This window comes from Lithobates pipiens, unplaced genomic scaffold, assembly GCF_037356315.1.
Source record: "Lithobates pipiens isolate NorthernLeopardFrog02 unplaced genomic scaffold, aLitPip1_a1.2 Scaffold_8, whole genome shotgun sequence".
Classification (NCBI taxonomy): Eukaryota; Metazoa; Chordata; class Amphibia; order Anura; family Ranidae; genus Lithobates; species Lithobates pipiens.
In genome coordinates this window covers 469,819,467-469,839,529 of record NW_027507903.1, presented here as the reverse complement: position 1 = coordinate 469,839,529, position 20,063 = coordinate 469,819,467, and the positions used below count along the sequence as shown (strand labels likewise).

The following is a 20,063-nucleotide window of genomic DNA, read 5'->3' as shown; positions in this document are numbered from 1 at the left end:
GACATTCAACAGCATCCGTGTACAAGATGTGTATTGCTTTAAATCCTCCTCATGATATTGGTGACACAGCACGACCACAAGTGTCCCTCCACCACATAAATTGCACACTTACCAGAAAGCAAGTGTATGGCCCTTTGTGGCTTAACACCCAGCCTGGGCCTTTATCCTTATGAGAGAAGACAGATGGCAGTTGGAATCGGGCAAGCTTCACATATGGTAGAGCAGAGCAGGTGATTTGACCCCTTCACGAGATCCGAGATGGCCAAAATCCCTTTCAATATGTGTACTATGTTCCAGTTTAAGCTAATGCAATGACTGCTGCCTTGCACGTCACATTTTTCAGATAGTCACTTTGGAAAACCAATTATCATTTTCGTCTGTCACATAAAATCCCATTAAAACACATTTACGTTTTTGGTTGTAACATGACAAAATGTGCAAAATTTCAAGGGGTACAAATACTTTTTCAAGGCACTGTAGGACCCCCCCAATCCCTTTAGAAAATATAAAGAGTTTTTTTGTTCTGCAGGACAGCTGGTATGACTCACCTGCCATCATGGCAACAAGACTGGCCTTGTAGACATTGGTAAGTGAGCCCAGCTCTCCAGTGCCCAGGATGGTTTTCATGTGTGCCTCTCCACAAGCTTCTCGGAACAGCCGAATCTCTTCATACAATTCTGAAAGTAAATCAGATGAATTCTTATCAATTAATAGTCTGAGATTTATTTGCTGTGCACATTTCACACCAAACATGCCCCTCGATCTAATGCCAAACTGACAAGATGGAACTCTTTACAACATTTGGCTTTCTGAAAAAAAGGTTGCAGAAGAGATAAAAAAAAAACAAAAAAACTCAACACACAGAAAAAAAAACACCAACTGATTGGGGACACTGTCCAGATGTGAGACCGCTGATGAAACAGAAACCGGTCAGGACATGGAGCCACTGATGACCTTCACATATGAATGCACTGATCCACCTGCCCCAGTTAGGAGTGGATTTGTTGAGCTCACCACAGGCACACTACCAACCCACCCTACCCTTCCAGATACACCTACCTTTCCAACGGCCCGTGAGCACCAAAGTCCTGTTAATAACAATGTCGATTTCAGAAGCTCCGTCGTCTACAGCTGTGCGGACCTCTTCCAGACGGGTCTTTAGGGGGGTCTGTCCAGCTGGAAATCCAGTGGCCACTGCAGAATGAGGGAATTAAAGGGTCACTTTGCCTAATATGTATATTTCAGTATTTTTAGCCTGACAGTGTCTTTTATTTCTCAGAAGCTGTTGTTTCTCAAAAACTCTGTGCTGAGTACTTAGCTCTGCTCACACGCTGTGTCTATTATGATAGGTTCTCATCATCCCTGTGTCAAGTTCCTGGGTCTGTACGCCTGCTGTGCTAATTAAAATGAGTTCTCTCCATCCCCATGCTGACTTCCTGGGTCTGTATACCTGATGTGCCCATTATGAAGGGTATCCTCTATCCTTCTGGGTTCCAGGGTCTGCATATCTGCTGTGCCTAGGGTTTCATATCATCCCTGCCCTGAGTTACCAGCACTGTACACACGCTGTGCCATTATGAGGGGTTCCCACCACCCTTGTGCCAAGTTCCCAGTTATGCACATCTTCTGTTGGTCTGCATATGAATGCAAGGTGGATTCATGCTGATGCTTGGATCACGCAGATCTAAAATGTTACATGGCACCTACCTGATGCCACCGGTATATCACAGCCTGCATCCTTCAGCGCCTTCACTGTGTCTTGCACGCGGGCTGAATAGACACATACAGCACCCGTGTGCACTCCTGAATAAAAAAGACACATTTCACTTACTGCAAATCAGAGCTGCACGATTAAGCATTAAAAGATCGCAATCTCGATTCAACCCCCCCCCCAATAGAGCCTAATCCAGTATTTCCACAATTCATGTAACAAGTGCAGAGGAGTTCCCTGGCTCACAGCTGTCCAAAAAAATAAATAAAAATGTATAATATTATATATATATATATATATATATATATATATATATATATATATATATATATATATATATATATATATATATATATATATATATATATATATATATATATATATATATGCCCGCCATGTTCATCAACAACTGCTTTTTTCTTATCCAATTTGTCATTTTGTGATCACTTTTTATATATTTGTACAATACGTATATTTTTAATAAAACCAACCGTTTTTTTTTTTTTTACCTACACCATCCGGGGCCCTCTTTTTTCTTTTTCCTGTTCTATATGCCATCTGTATGAGTCCTTATTTTGAAACTGGAGTTTGGATATACTGGGTTCCCGAAGTATCACCGCCCTTGAATGTGGGAAACATCGGTCAGCGACTATCGGGATCACTTTCCTCTATCCGGGATCAAGGACGCCTATAGGAGGACTCTACACCATGATCCATTTCATCAGAAGTTGGACTACAATCCTCCGGGATTATAAGAATTTTAGACCCACTGTCATAGGGCATGCGGGTCCAACATTTCCGGTAAGAGTATCCACCTTATATTTATAGAGTGTTGCATCCTCAGATACTACTACAGACAAACAGATTGCTGCCGTTGGTTCCTCTGCTGCCTTGGTTCAAGGTGTACATGAGAAGATCGGCTACTCCTCTTCTATATAATAAGAGGACTCTTTTATAGATTGATAAACTATTGTCAGTTCATTACTTTCAGGATTTACGTTATGTGATCCCACTGTCATATCATTTATGCACTGTTGTATTTACATTGCACCAGGTATTACACACGGCACATAATGTTGTTTACACCTATCTTATAATAAGTGCAAAACTTATTTTTCTTCTAGCACGGGTTGTTTATATTTACCCAAAATTTGCTTTTAGGTTTTTTTCAGTTCACTTTTTTAGCGCTACATTTTTTGTTTTCACAACAGATCAAAAGGGATGAACTTCAGTCTGCATATGAAATCAGTTTAACCACTTCAGCCCCGGAAAGGATTTAATCAGCAGGCCATTTTTTGAGATATGTCACTCGTCACTTTAACTGACAATTGCACGGTGCTGTACCCAAACAAAATGGATGCTTTTTTCCCCGTAGAGCTTTCTTTTGGTGGTATTTGATCACCTCAGCGGTTTTTATTTTTTGCGCTATAAACAAAAAATAAAAAATAAAATAAAATTTGCAATAAGCATATATTGATTTGCGCAAAAGTTATAGTGTCTACAAAATAGGGGATATATTTATGGCACTTATTATAATTTTTTTTTTTTTTTACACTAGTAATGGCGGTGATTAGTGATTTTTACCGACTACGACATTGCGGCAGACAGATCAGACACTTGACACTTTCAGGACAAGTGACATTATTACAGTGATCAGAGCTAAAAATAGCCACTGATCACTGTATAAAGGACATTGGCAGGGAAGGGGTTAACACTAGGGACCGATCAAGGGGTTAAGTGTTCCCTGGGGAGGGGTTTCTAACTATGGGAGTAGTGGACTGACTGGGAGTAGAGAGATCACTGTTCCTGATCACTAGGAACACACAATCTCTCTACTCCCCTGTTAGAACGGGGATCTGTTTGTTTACATTGACAGATCCCAGTTCTGGCTCTCTAAAGGAGCGATCGCAGGATGCCACTAGACATCATGGTCATCAGCCATGCGCATCGGCTCCAGTGACATGCAACAGGCACATCTGCTGTAGCCATTTAGGGGACCAACTTACACCTATGGCGACTTGTGCAGCCGAGCCAACCTGCCGCAGTATAAATGCAGCGGCTGGTCAGCAAGCAGTTAAAAGCAACCTTGTCAACTAAAAAATGTTTTTTTTTGTTTTTTTTTTTAACTAAAATTGTTCCTCTGTTTAACCCCTTAATTTACTGTAAATCAGGCTTATTAACATCCCATTCTCCTCCATTTAATTTGTTTCCTGCTTTGTACATTCATATATATTTTTTTATATTTTTTTTATTTTTTTTACACCTTTAACATATATTTACACACTTTAAAAAGTAGTTGTGAAGGCAGAAGGCTTTTTAGCCTAATGCATTCAATGCTTTAACATAAAAACTTCTGTGTGCAGCAGCCCCCCTCACACTTACCTGAGGTCCCCCTCTGTCCAGCGATGTCCAAAAATGTTTCAGCTGTCCGAGATTCTGCCTGCTGATTGGCAGAGACATAACAGCATCATTGGCTAGCTGACTTTGACAGCAGCAGCCAATCAGGGGAGAGAGGGGGCAGGGCTCCGTATCTGAATGGACACAGGGAGCTGTGACTCAGCTCGGGGGCCCCTGTGGGGGCACTGAACAAGAGGGAGAGGTACCCGAGAAGAGGAGGATCCTAGATGCTCTGTGGAAATCCACTGCAAAAGAGCAGGCAAGTATGACATGTTTGATGTTTTTATAGGGGGAAAAAAAAAAAAAAACAAACTAAAAAAACAAACAAAAACATTACAATCACTTTAATCTTCACACATTACATTATTTCTCATTACATTTCTTTAAATTTGATTGAAACAAAGAGTATTATGTCTTATTTTATTGTCATCGTGTTTTATAACCTAATGTTCAGGGGTTGTAAATCTTTATATTAAAGAGTTCAGAATCGTTATCTTTATTCTAAGCAAAAAAAAAATAAAAAATTATTATATATATATATATATATATATATATATATATATATATATATATATATATATATATATATATATATATATATATATATATATATATATAAATAAATAAAATGGATACACATTTTATCCAGAATTGTGCAGCTCTACTTCAACTAGAGAAACAGAGAGAAGCTGAGACAATCTTCCCAACACTGATTAATAATAAATACTCCTCTATACACTGAGATTAGGTGGTGGGTGAACCTATACTGCCAGAGGGCCCCCCCCCCCCATACTGCCAGGAGGCCAGGAGTCAGATAAAGCCCCCCTTTCTCCCCATGGTGTCAGGACAGGTGTAGCCCTATTTTGTTCCCCCTATGCTAGAGGTCAGTTGGAGCCCTCTTCCCTACCCACAGTGCCAGAGTCAGTTGTAGGCCTCTTCATACCATGAAAAGGCAGCAAAACAATAAAGAGGGAACCAACTGGGTCACCCGAGCAAGGAGTTGTATAAGGAGGGCCAAACATGGTATACTAATGTAGAAAAACTTTATTGAAAAACAAGCCAAAACTGACAAAATCTCTGGCCAGGGTGGCCATTACTCTCCAAAACACCCCAAAAATATACGATGATGACAACGTTGTCACAAAATACGTAACAAAACAGGGCCCTTCCCTCATGTAGCACACAGACCATGTTCACTAGCCAAGCCTCACTGATGACTAGCAGAGCTATAGAACAGAGTAAAAGTATAGGAAAGTACATGCCCATATGGGCCTGGGTAGTCGAATGACAATGCCAAAATGGACAGCGTAGTCCCCCGTGTTCCACAGTGTCTCGATGTAAAGCTCAGGGAATAAACAAGCACTGTACCGTTGCCCAACTGAGGATTAAATGGCGAATGGGAAAAGCCGATACCAAATTCTAGAAATGATGGAACCAACAGCTTAAAAAAGGTGTAACGTTGAGTCTATAGTCACACCCGGATGAGGGTCATTCATAAATGTACCAGTATAGGCCCATATGAGCAAAGAGAGTCAATCAGTTCTTGCCCGGTCAGCCAGTACACGTGGATGACAGTGTATCGTACTTCTAATGACTCCAGGTACACAGACTCATTTGGCTGTGCAGTAGTTGCCATAAAATGGTTGTGACCCTTGGCTGATTTGTAACTGTCCAAGTATGAGTGCCGTGACTGGATATAGCAAGTCAAACTAGTCAAAAAGGAGTTTTGCCTTTACATATACTTTAGGGTGCAGGAAGCATGACTACTCCCAGAAAAAGGTGATACTTGCACTGCCTTAGCCAGCTTTTCCATACCCAAACATCAAAGGAATCATAATATTGCTCTACATACCAAAGTCCTCCATCTTAATGCTCTGCAGAAGATCATCTCGGATTGGATGTTTTGCCTTGAAGCAAAGCCTATGGATGTTGGACGGTGTGTCATCTCCAGATAGAGTGGTGAGGTCAATACAGGTCACAGCCTTCAACAGCCATGCGGCCTGCAGGAATAGCACAATTACAATCACAGAACATCCCAGCCAATCAGTAGCTATCATCACTGAACACCCCAGCCAACTGACATTTTTACAACGACCAAGCCAATCACAGTTAAATTCACACAGTGTAAGAGAAAGAAAAAAAAAAAAAAAAAGGGGGGGGGGGGGAAATACAATAGGGCCATTTACCTGCCAGTCCTTCTTTACAGTTCGACGAGTCTGAATCTGCTCTGCCCGGCGGAGGACAGCAGGGTGATTGACCCGAACTCTGGAGATCCAGCCAAGATCTGGAAGAAAGATGGACATGTTTTTGGTCCAAGAATCTCTAAAAAAATTATTTACAAAATCTGTATGAAAAGATTTATCTAGGACAGTGAAAAGCAGTGAAGTTGTGTAAGCAAGGGTACTTTCAGTCATTTATTGCTCAGCCTAAATATCTGTACACCAGATAGTGGCAGAAGACCCCACCAGCCGTGCTACGTCCTCACTGTATTGGGAACTTTAGTAAAATAAACTATTACATTTTCTTCCTTTCCAGCATAATGGTGAACTTGGTGATTTCTGTCTATTTTAGCATTTTCTGAAATGACCCAAAATTCTGCAGTTCATTCAGAATGCTAAGCCACTCCTGGATTGACTTCAAGCGCCAACTCCTGGCATTGTGCTAGAAGTTTGATACAAAAGGAGCAGAATACAAATCTTAAAGTGTTTCATCATCCTCAGCACACAGTCCCCGGAGATGGAGGTATACCGATGAGCCCCCTAGCAGCACGTCCTTGTCCTTGTTCTGGGCACAAATTCAAGCAATGTCGTATTTGTAAGGAAAGATGAGGACCGTGACAGACAACAGCAGGGAAAAGACACAACGAGCTTAGAATTTATTAACCAAAAAAGATCTGCAAAACACATTTTATAGGACACCGTGAAGCAAGACTGCACACTGACCTCACAAAAGGAAAAACTTGAAGTGAAGGCACTTAGATGGGATACTAATGGCATAAAAAGGTATAGAGTTTATATAACATGTGATCTGAATATTGCAGATTATTACTGACACAAGGCCAAAAGATTTATAATAAAATGAGATGGCAATAGAAACATTGTTCACATTACTAATAGAAAGAGCGTGATAGTTAACGTGGATCACAAGGTCCATTTACTGGAACAGAGAGCAAACAATCCCCATGACTCAACCACACAGTCACTGACCTTTCACAATGCATATAGTCCTAGTACAAGCCAGTGACCAGTCACCCTGCAGATAATCCCATACACAGCCAATGACCAGTATTTAATCCCAGTGTGCAGCCAGTAACCGGCCACCCTGCAGATAACCCCACTACACAGCCAGTAACCAGCCACCCTGCAGATAACCCCACTACAGAGCCAGTAACCGGCCACCCTGCAGATAACCCCACTACAGAGCCAGTAACCGGCCACCCTGCAGATAACCCCACTACAGAGCCAGTAACCGGCCACCCTGCAGATAACCCCACTACAGAGCCAGTAACCGGCCACCTTGCAGATAATCCCTCTACAGAGCCAGTAACCGGCCACCCTGCAGATAATCCTACTACACAGCTAGTATCCGACCACCCCCTGCAGATAATCCCACTACACAGCCAGTAACTGGCCACCCATCAGACGATCCATGTATGCTACCAGTGAACCGCCCACCCTGCAGATATCCCAGGACATAACCCAGCTTTGTGCCCCTCCTTCACAAAATACATACCCAGCTCTGTACTCTCTCCTCCTCCATAGTGGTATATACCTAGCTCTGTTTCCCAGGCCATGACTTTCTGTCCCTAGGCACCAGGGTCTAGCAGGAACAGCGCACTCTTCCTAATGCACTGTGCCCTGCTGGAGACAAAGTGCTCACCCCTGTCCATGCACCCGATGTGGCCTTGTGAGAAGGGGCAGAGCCTATTGCCCAGGTAATCTGATGCCAAGCATTGGGTTGCCTGGGATGGAGATTGCAACCTGGCTCGGATAATGTATAACTACCTGGGCAGGGGTAAACCGTGTGCAATCTCTCTCTGCCAGTCCCCCTGGATGGGCCTCCAGAAGCTGCCTATAGCTCTTATTGCCCAGTCAACTCTCTGCCTGTACCCTCCTCTTCCCAAATTTGGGGCCAGGGTGCCCAGCGCTCTTCTCCCTTTCTTTCTGGGCCAGCTTACACCTGCCTGGAACTTGCCTTCATGGACCATCCTGGACAAGTCTTCTTTCACACAGACCACCTTCCCCAGCTACCCGGAACTTTCGGGCATCCTTGGTGTGAGACCTTGAATCTTTTTTATATGTCCTGTGCCATATTGCCACTCCATGAATTGTTAATCCTTGCTGTGCCATATTACTGCCCTGAGGATCAGTTCCCCTTTGCCACCCTGAGGACTATATTCCTGCACTGTGCCGTATAACGATACCCTGTGAATTGTTAATCCATACTGTACCATATACCTTTGTTGTGCCATACTTTTGTCCAGTGGACTAGCTCTATGTGCTGTGCCCTACTGCCACCCCAATTTACCCAAGCTCCTCAATTAGTGCCTGCACATCTGGCGATTTGCCTGTGTGCTCTCTCTCTCTCTCCGCATTTCTAGTTTGTCACACCCCCAGCTTCTCCATAGTGATACATATACTGTTCTGTTCCCCCCCCCCCAGAACGATACAGTGGTGTGAAAAAGTGTTTGCCCCCTTCCTCATTTCCTGTTCCTTTGCATGTTTGTCACACTTAAGTGTTTCGGAAGATCAAACCAATTTAAACAATAGTCAAGGACAACACAAGTAAACACAAAATGCAATTTGTAAATGAAGGTGTTTATTATTAAAGGTGAAAAAAATCCAAACCATCATGGACCTGTGTGAAAAAGTGATTGCCCCCCTTGTTAAAACATACTATAACTGTGGTTGTCCACACCTGAGTTCAATTTCTCTAGCCCCACCCAGGCCTGATTATTGCCACACCTGTTCACAATCAAGGCATCACTTAAATAGGAGCTGCTTGACACAGTAAGGTCCACCAGAAGATCCTTAAAAGCTACACATCATGCCGAGACCCAAAGAAATTCAGGAACAATTGAGAAAGAAAGTAATTGAGATCTATCAGTCTGGAAAGGGTTATAAAGCCATTTCCAAAGCTTTGGGAATCCAGCGAACCACAGTGAGAGCCATTATCCACAAATGGCGAAGACATGGAACAGTGGTGAACCTTCCCAGGAGTGGCCGGCCGCCCAAAATTACCCCAAGAGTGCAGCGACGACTCATCCAAGAGGTCACAAAAGACCCCACAACAACGTCCAAGGAACTGCAGGCCTCACTTGCCTCAGTTAAGGTCAGCGTTCATGCCTCCACCATCAGGAAAAGACTGGGCAAAAATGGCCTGCATGGCAGAGTTCCAAGGAGAAAACCACTGCTGAGCAAAAAGAACATCAAAGCTCGTCTCAATTTCTCCACAACACATCTTGATGATCCCCAAGACTTTTGGGACAACATTCTGTGGACCGATGAGACAAAAGTGGAACTCTTTGGAAGGTGTGTGTCCAAGTATATCTGGCGTAGAAGGAACACTGCATTTCATAAAAAGAACATTATACCAACAGTAAAATATGATGGTGGTAGTGTGATGGTCTGGGGCTGTTTTGCTGCTTCAGGACCTGGAAGACTTGCCGTGATAAAAGGAACTATGAATTCTGCTGTCTACCAAGAGATCCTGAAGGAGAATGTCCGACCATCTGTTCGTGTACTCAAGCTGAAACGAACTTGGGTTCTGCAGCAGGACAATGATCCTAAACACACCAGCAAGTCCACCACCGAATGGCTGAAGAAAAACAAAATGAAGACTTTGGAGTGGCCTAGCCAAATTCCTGACCTGAATCCTATTGAGATGTTGTGGTATGACCTTAAAAAGGCCGTTCATGCTCGAAAACCCTCTAACGTAACTGAATTAGGACAATTCTGCAAAGATGAGTGGGCCAAAATTCCTCCAGGACGCTGTAAAAGCCTCATTGCACGTTATCGCAAACGCTTGGTTGCAGTTGTTGCTGCTAAGGGTGGCCCAACCAGTTATTAGGTTTAGGGGGCAATCACTTTTTCACACAGGGCCATGGTGGTTTTGATTTTTTTTCACCTTTAATAATAAACACCTTCATTTACAAATTGCATTTTGTGTTTACTTGTGTTGTCTTTGACTATTGTTTAAATTGGTTTGATGTTCCGAAACACTTAAGTGTGACAAACATGCAAAGGAACAGGAAATGAGGAAGGGGGCAAACACTTTTTCACACCACTGTATATACACAGAGCTGCTCCCACCCACCCCCCCCCCCCCCCCAGAATGATCTATAGACAGAGCTGCCTCCCCCCCAAGAAAGATATGTACACACAGAGCTGCCTCCCCCCCAAGAAAGATATGTACACACAGAGCTGCCCCCCCCCCCCCCAGAATGATATGTACACACAGAGCTGCCCCCCCCCCCCAGAATGATATGTACACACAGAGCTGCCCCCCCCCCCAGAATGATATGTACACACAGAGCTGCCCCCCCCCCCCAGAATGATATGTACACACAGAGCTGCCCCCCCCCCCCAGAATGATATGTACACACAGAGCTGCCCCCCCCCCCAGAATGATATGTACACACAGAGCTGCCCCCCCCAGAATGATATGTACACACAGAGCTGCCCCCCCCCCCAGAATGATATGTACACACAGAGCTGCCCCCCCCCCCAGAATGATATGTCACACACAGAGCTGCCCCCCCCCCCAGAATGATATGTACACACAGAGCTGCCCCCCCCCCAGAATGATATGTACACACAGAGCTGCCCCCCCCCCCCAGAATGATATGTACACACAGAGCTGCCCCCCCAGAATGATATGTACACACAGAGCTGCCCCCCCAGAATGATATGTACACACAGAGCTGCCCCCCCCCCCCAGAATGATATGTACACACAGAGCTGCCCCCCCAGAATGATATGTACACACAGAGCTGCCCCCCCCCCCAGAATGATATGTACACACAGAGCTGCCCCCCCCCCCAGAATGATATGTACACACAGAGCTGCCCCCCCCCAGAATGATATGTACACACAGAGCTGCCCCCCCCCCCCAGAATGATATGTACACACAGAGCTGCCCCCCCCCCCCAGAATGATATGTACACACAGAGCTGCCCCCCCCCCCAGAATGATATGTACACACAGAGCTGCCCCCCCCCCCCCCAGAATGATATGTACACACAGAGCTGCCCCCCCCCCCAGAATGATATGTACACACAGAGCTGCCCCCCCCCCCCCCAGAATGATATGTACACACAGAGCTGCCCCCCCCCCCCAGAATGATATGTACACACAGAGCTGCCCCCCCCCAGAATGATATGTACACACAGAGCTGCCCCCCCCCCCCCAGAATGATATGTACACACAGAGCTGCCCCCCCCCAGAATGATATGTACACACAGAGCTGCCCCCCCCCCAGAATGATATGTACACACAGAGCTGCCCCCCCCCAGAATGATATGTACACACAGAGCTGCCCCCCCCCCAGAATGATATGTACACACAGAGCTGCCCCCCCCCCAGAATGATATGTACACACAGAGCTGCCCCCCCCCCCAGAATGATATGTACACACAGAGCTGCCCCCCCCCCAGAATGATATGTACACACAGAGCTGCCCCCCCCCCAGAATGATATGTACACACAGAGCTGCCCCCCCCCCCAGGAATGATATGTACACACAGAGCTGCCCCCCCCCCCAGAATGATATGTACACACAGAGCTGCCCCCCCCCCCCCAGAATGATATGTACACACAGAGCTGCCCCCCCCCCCCAGAATGATATGTACACACAGAGCTGCCCCCCCCCCCCCCCCCAGAATGATATGTACACACAGAGCTGCCCCCCCCCCCCCCAGAATGATATGTACACACAGAGCTGCCCCCCCCCCCAGAATGATATGTACACACAGAGCTGCCCCCCCCCCCCCCAGAATGATATGTACACACAGAGCTGCCCCCCCCCCCCCCAGAATGATATGTACACACAGAGCTGCCCCCCCCCCCAGAATGATATGTACACACAGAGCTGCCCCCCCCCCCCAGAATGATATGTACACACAGAGCTGCCCCCCCCCCAGAATGATATGTACACACAGAGCTGCCCCCCCCCCCAGAATGATATGTACACACAGAGCTGCCCCCCCCCCAGAATGATATGTACACACAGAGCTGCCCCCCCCCCCAGAATGATATGTACACACAGAGCTGCCCCCCCCCCCCCAGAATGATATGTACACACAGAGCTGCCCCCCCCCCCAGAATGATATGTACACACAGAGCTGCCCCCCCCCCCCAGAATGATATGTACACACAGAGCTGCCCCCCCCCCCCAGAATGATATGTACACACAGAGCTGCCCCCCCCCCCCAGAATGATATGTACACACAGAGCTGCCCCCCCCCCCCAGAATGATATGTACACACAGAGCTGCCCCCCCCCCCCAGAATGATATGTACACACAGAGCTGCCCCCCCCCCCCCAGAATGATATGTACACACAGAGCTGCCCCCCCCCCCCAGAATGATATGTACACACAGAGCTGCCCCCCCCCCCCCCAGAATGATATGTACACACAGAGCTGCCCCCCCCCCCCCCCCCCAGAATGATATGTACACACAGAGCTGCCCCCCCAGAATGATATGTACACACAGAGCTGCCCCCCCCCCCCAGAATGATATGTACACACAGAGCTGCCCCCCCCCCCAGAATGATATGTACACACAGAGCTGCCCCCCCCCGAATGATATGTACACACAGAGCTGCCCCCCCCCCCCCCAGAATGATATGTACACACAGAGCTGCCCCCCCCCCCAGAATGATATGTACACACACACACACACACACACACACACACACACACACACACCTGTTCCCCCCCATCCCCCCAGAATGATATGTACACACACACACCCCTGTTCCCCCCATCCCCCCAGAATGATATGTACACACACACACACCTGTTCCCCCCATCCCCCCAGAATATGTACACACAGAACTGTTTCCCCATTCCCCCAGAATGATATGTACACACACACACACACACACCTGTTCCCCCCAGAATGATATGTACACACACGCACAGAGCTGTTCCCCACCCCCCCAGAATGATATGCACACACACACACACACACACACACAGCTGTTCCCCCAGAATGATATGCGCACACACACACACACACACACACACAGCGTTTCCCCACGTCTCCCCAGAATGATAAGTATACACACACACACACACACACACACACACACACACACACACACACACACACACACACACACACCACACACCTGTTCCCCCGTCCCCCCAGAATGATATGCACACACACACACACACACAGCTGTCCCCCCCCCGTCCCCTGAATGATATGTACACACACACACACAGAGCTGCCCCCCCCCCCAGAAATGATATGTACACACAGAGCTGCCCCCCCCCAGAATGATATGTACACACAGAGCTGCCCCCCCCCCCAGAATGATATGTACACACAGAGCTGCCCCCCCCCAGAATGATATGTACACACAGAGCTGCCCCCCCCCCCCAGAATGATATGTACACACAGAGCTGCCCCCCCCCCCCCAGAATGATATGTACACACAGAGCTGCCCCCCCCCCCAGAATGATATGTACACACAGAGCTGCCCCCCCCCCCCCAGAATGATATGTACACACAGAGCTGCCCCCCCCCCCCAGAATGATATGTACACACAGAGCTGCCCCCCCCCCAGAATGATATGTACACACAGAGCTGCCCCCCCCCCCCCAGAATGATATGTACACACAGAGCTGCCCCCCCCCCAGAATGATATGTACACACAGAGCTGCCCCCCCCAGAATGATATGTACACACAGAGCTGCCCCCCCCCCCCCCCCCAGAATGATATGTACACACAGAGCTGCCCCCCCCCAGAATGATATGTACACACAGAGCTGCCCCCCCCCCCCAGAATGATATGTACACACAGAGCTGCCCCCCCCCCCCCAGAATGATATGTACACACAGAGCTGCCCCCCCCCCCCAGAATGATATGTACACACAGAGCTGCCCCCCCCCCCCAGAATGATATGTACACACAGAGCTGCCCCCCCCCCCCAGAATGATATGTACACACAGAGCTGCCCCCCCCCCCCCCAGAATGATATGTACACACAGAGCTGCCCCCCCCCCAGAATGATATGTACACACAGAGCTGCCCCCCCCCCCCAGAATGATATGTACACACAGAGCTGCCCCCCCCCCCCAGAATGATATGTACACACAGAGCTGCCCCTCCCCCCAGAATGATATGTACACACAGAGCTGCCCCTCCCCCCAGAATGATATGTACACACAGAGCTGCCCCCCCGAATGATATGTACACACAGAGCTGCCCCCCCCCCCCCAGAATGATATGTACACACAGAGCTGCCCCCCCCCCCAGAATGATATGTACACACAGAGCTGCCCCCCCCCCCCAGAATGATATGTACACACACACACACACACACACACACACACACACACACACACACACACCTGTTCCCCCCCATCCCCCCCAGAATGATATGTACACACACACACCCCTGTTCCCCCCATCCCCCCAGAATGATATGTACACACACACACACCTGTTCCCCCCATCCCCCCAGAATATGTACACACAGAACTGTTTCCCCCATTCCCCCAGAATGATATGTACACACACACACACACACACCTGTTCCCCCAGAATGATATGTACACACACGCACAGAGCTGTTCCCCCCCACCCCAGAATGATATGCACACACACACACACACACACACACAGCTGTTCCCCCAGAATGATATGCGCACACACACACACACACACACACACAGCCGTTTCCCCACGTCTCCCAGAATGATAAGTATACACACACACACACACACACACACACACACTGTTCCCCCGTCCCCCCAGAATGATATGCACACACACACACACACAGCTGTCCCCCCCCCGTCCCCCCTGAATGATATGTACACACACACACACACACACACAGAGCTGTTCCCCCGCCCCCCTGAATGATATGCACACACACACACACACACACACACACACAGAGCTGTTACCTCCGGCCCCCCTGAATGATATGTACACACACACACACACACACACACACACACAGAGCTGTTCCCCCCCCCGTCCCCCCTGAATATGTACACACACACACACACACACACACACACACACACACACACACACACACACACACACACACACACACACACACACACAGAGCTGTTACCTCCGGCCCCCCTGAATGATATGTACACACACACACCCCTGTTCCCCCCATCCCCCAGAATGATATGTACACACACACACACCTGTTCCCCCCATCCCCCCAGAATATGTACACACAGAACTGTTTCCCCCATTCCCCCAGAATGATATGTACACACACACACACACACACCTGTTCCCCCCAGAATGATATGTACACACACGCACAGAGCTGTTCCCACCCCCCCAGAATGATATGCACACACACACACACACACACACACACACACAGCTGTTCCCCCAGAATGATATGCGCACACACACACACACACACACACACAGCCGTTTCCCCACGTCTCCCCAGAATGATAAGTATACACACACACACACACACACACACACACCTGTTCCCCCCGTCCCCCCAGAATGATATGCACACACACACACACACAGCTGTCCCCCCCCCCCGTCCCCCCTGAATGATATGTACACACACACACACACACACACAGAGCTGTTCCCCCCCGCCCCCCTGAATGATATGCACACACACACACACACACACACACACACAGAGCTGTTACCTCCGGCCCCCCTGAATGATATGTACACACACACACACACACACACACACACACACAGAGCTGTTCCCCCCCCCCGTCCCCCCTGAATATGTACACACACACACACACACACACACACACACACACACACACACACACACACACACACACACACACAGAGCTGTTACCTCCGGCCCCCCTGAATGATATGTACACACACACACACACACACACACACAGAGCTGTTCCCCCCCCCCGTCCCCCCTGAATATGTACACACACACACACACACACACACACACACACACACACACACACACAGAGCTGTTCCCCCCGTCCCCCCTGAATGATATGTACACACACAGAGCTGCCCCCCCCCCAGAATGAGATATACACAGAACTGCCCCTCCCCAGAACGATATGTACACCCACAGAGCTGTTCCCCCCCGCCCCCCAGAATCATATGTACACACACAGAGCTGTTCCCCCCCCCCCCCCCCAGAATATGTACACACACAGAGCTGTCCCCCCCCATCCCCCCAGAATGATATATACACAGAGCTGCCCCCCCGAATGATATTTACACACAGAGCTGCCCCCCAGAATGATATGTACACAGGCAGAGCTGTTCCCCCCCCATCCCCCCAGAATGATATATACACACAGCTGCACCCCCCCCCTACGAATGATATATACACAGAGCTACCCCCCTCCCCCCAGAATGATATGTACACACACAGAGATGTTCCCCCGTCCCCCCAGAATGATATACACACACACACACACAGCTGCCCCTCCCCCAGAATGAGATACACAGAACTGCCCCCTCCTCCCCCAGAATGGTACATATACAGAGATGTTCCCCCCTGCCTCCCCAGCATGGCACATACCAGCTCTGTGCCCCACTACTCCTCCATAGTGGTACATACCTAGCTCCGTACCCCAACTCTCCTGAATGATAAATACCTAGCTCTGTGCCACCTCTTACCAAGAATAGTGCATCCAGCTCTGCCCCACCCCCTCTTCCAGAATGGTATATACCCAATCTGTGCCCCCTTCATCGCCATAGTGGTACACACCCAGCTTTGCGCCCCCTTCCTCCCCCATAGTAGTATATATCCAACTCTGCAAACCCTATCTCCCATGAATGAGTAAATACTCAGCTCTGTGCCACCCCTTCTCCCGAAAATGGTGCATACCCAGTTCTGTACCTCCCCAAGAATGGTGCATATCCATCTCTGTACCCCTCTCCTCCCTCAAAATGGTACATACCCAGCTCTGTGCCTTCTCCTTCATGGTACATACACAGCATTGTCAATATTAGTACATATCCAATCTGTGCCCCCTCCACCCCTTTAAGGTACACGGTCCCCCATAATGGTACATACTCTGCAGCCACCCTCTCCTCCATGTTGGCACCTACCTAGCTCTGTGCCACATTCTGCTCACAATAGCAGTATATACTACTTGTGTGCACCCTCCTTCTTCACAGTAGTACATACCTAGCTCTACCTCCACCGCCAGAATTATATATGCCCAGCTCTGTGCCCCTAAATAGTACATACCTAACTCTGTACCCGGGTTCCTGCCTGACATGATGCCGATAGAAGTAAGCTCACTGAGAGCCGCCCCTTCTCCAACCAATCAGAGCCGTGAACGCTCACGTGACCGACTGCTTCCAATCCGGGTCCTGCAGCCCCATCCTCCCGAGCTCTGTACGGAAACATATGACTCTCACTGGAGCCTGAATGAGACACGTGACCTGACCAGGAGATACAATGTATACAGAACAGAGGTGACAGGAGATACACAACTGTCAGTTGTCTGCTCCGCACCGACATGTAGCCTTTGTTTACACAATTGACATGTGAGGTCAGTGCTGTCAAACCCCAGGGAACAACACCTGTATGAGAAGCCTCAGATGGAAGCTGCTGTCCCCAGCTGGTTTTGGGGTAGTGATGTGATCAGGTGTGAAGCTATCAGTTCGGTGTGAGGACACCTGGTGGTATCAAACCAGACTGCCCATCAGCAGCCCCCTATCGGACCTTTCTCCAGGGGTCTTCAGTCCTGTAATATCGCAGATCCTTCCTCTGGCACCACAATGCTTCCGGGAGCAGTGCCGCATAATGTCATGACTTTATTCTTTCTGTGGGTGGGGGGCGGGGCCTTGACACCCCAGGATCCCAAGAAATGGGTGGAGTAATGCTGGATGTCATGCAACCTGAGAGGAGGGGAATACTGCAGCTAGAGCTGCTTTCTAATAATGTGGTGCTGGGGACTATTTTTGTTCTCTCTCTTTTTTTTTTAACCATTTCCCATACAGGCCAATTCTGGTACATGTAAAAAATCATTTGTTTTTTTTTTGCTAAAGAAATTACTCATTATATATATATATTTTTTATCAGAGACCCTAAGGAATAAATGTCGGTCGGTGCAACTTTTTATGTCACATGGTATTTGCGCAGCGATTTTTCTTTGGAAAAAAAAAAAAAACTTGTTTCATGAAGAAAAAAAAAAAAAACAGTAAGGTTAGCACAATTTTATTGTATAATGTGAAAGGTGATGTTATGCTGAGTAAATTGATACCTAACATGTCACACTTTAAAATTTTGCACACTCGTGGAATGGTGCCAAACTTTGCTACTTAAAAATCTCCATAGGCCAAACTGAAACTTTTTTACAGGTTACCTCTTAAGTGCCGGTTCACACTACCGCGACTTGTCAGGCGACTTAGCCGCCTGACAAGTCGCGCTCCGTTCTGTACTACGGAACCGTTCTAATAGGAGTGACTCAAGTCGCTCCGACTTAGAAAAAGGTTCCTGTAGTATTTTCGGGGCGACTTCAGGCAACTTGCATTGACTTCTATACAGAAGTCATTTTGCAAGTCGCCGCTGAAATCGTGTGCAGGTCGCGTCTGTGAGACGCGCTGCAAGTCACGTCGCCCCTGTGTGAACGGGCACTTAAAGTTACAGAGAAGGTATTGGGCTACAATTGTTGCTCTTGCTCTAACGCATGCGGTGATACCTCACATGTGTGTTTTGACCGCTTTTACATATTTGGGCGCGACTTACGTATGTGTTCGCTTCTGTGCGCAAGCACATGGGGACGGAGGCGCATTAATTTTTTTTATTTATTTTACATTTATTTATTTATTTTTTACTTTTATTTTTAAACTTTTTCTTTAAAAATATTTTTTTTTGATGACTTTTATTCCTATTACAAGGAATGTAAACATCCCTTGTAATAGGGATAGTGCATGACAGGTCCTCTTTATGGAGAGACGTGGGGGTCTCTCCTTCAGGCTGGAAAGGCTGAGATAAAAAAAAAAAAACGCTCAGCCTTTCCAACCACATCCCTGACATTGTTTACTTCCGCCAGCCTGGACGTGACGTCATAACGCTCATGAGCCTCCGAGGGTCATAGATATGACTGGGGACCATCTGATCACCGGAAATATCAATGCTCAACTTCCAGGGGGACCAATTCTTTCGCCGGTCGCAGGGGCGAGAAGGGAGAAGCACCGGCGCCTGTAAGAGCGATCAAATGGCTGAACTGCCACTATGACTGTTCTTATGGTGCACAGAATCGCTGGCCGAAAAAGATGATAGCTGGATGATGCCTGTAGGTGCAGGCATCATTCAGATATCCCCACTCAAATTCCAGAACATCATATGACGGCCTACGGGCAGGAAGTGGTTAAGCTGGGTTTGGCTTCAGTGTAAGCGGTGTTAAAGATCAAATGTTAAAGTCAAAACATACAAAAGTAATTGAGAAAAACAAAATAAGCAAGTGATCATTATCTGACATGCTATGCTGGACATGTGAACCCCCCCGCCCCTAACTGCTAATGCTATCATTAACCCCAAAATCCCCATCTGTATATTTCATGCAACACTGTGCCCAAACAAAATTTGAATAATTTTTTTTCTGCAAATAGAGCTTTCTTTTGGTAGTATTTAATCACCTTTTTTTTGCGATAGAAACAAAAAAAGACACATTTCTGCTATAAAACAAGTCCCAATATAAAGTAAAAAAAAAAATTCTTCATAAGTTTTGGCCAAATTGTATTCTGCTACATTTCTTTGTTAAACAAAT

General features: G+C 47.6%; 1 protein-coding gene across 3 annotated transcripts in view; it reads right to left on the bottom strand.

The window, feature by feature from the left end:
• The window catches only part of DERA (deoxyribose-phosphate aldolase), a 40,083-nt gene extending 22,401 nt beyond the window's left edge, over window positions 1–17,682 (bottom strand). The window contains exons 1-6 of one of the 3 annotated variants that reach the window (XM_077468611.1): window positions 17,534–17,682; window positions 6,295–6,392; window positions 5,961–6,108; window positions 1,708–1,803; window positions 1,060–1,194; window positions 549–677 (exon numbers count right to left, since the gene is read on the bottom strand). In XM_077468611.1, coding sequence (XP_077324737.1) covers window positions 549–677; window positions 1,060–1,194; window positions 1,708–1,803; window positions 5,961–6,108; window positions 6,295–6,392; window positions 17,534–17,564 — 637 coding nt within the window. In that variant the 5' untranslated portion in view covers window positions 17,565–17,682. Of the gene's footprint in view, window positions 1–548; window positions 678–1,059; window positions 1,195–1,707; window positions 1,804–5,960; window positions 6,109–6,294; window positions 6,393–17,470 lie in introns of all 3 variants that reach the window. The other 2 variants (XM_077468610.1, XM_077468612.1) reach the window with 2 other exon arrangements.
• Window positions 17,683–20,063: the final 2,381 nt, after the last annotated feature.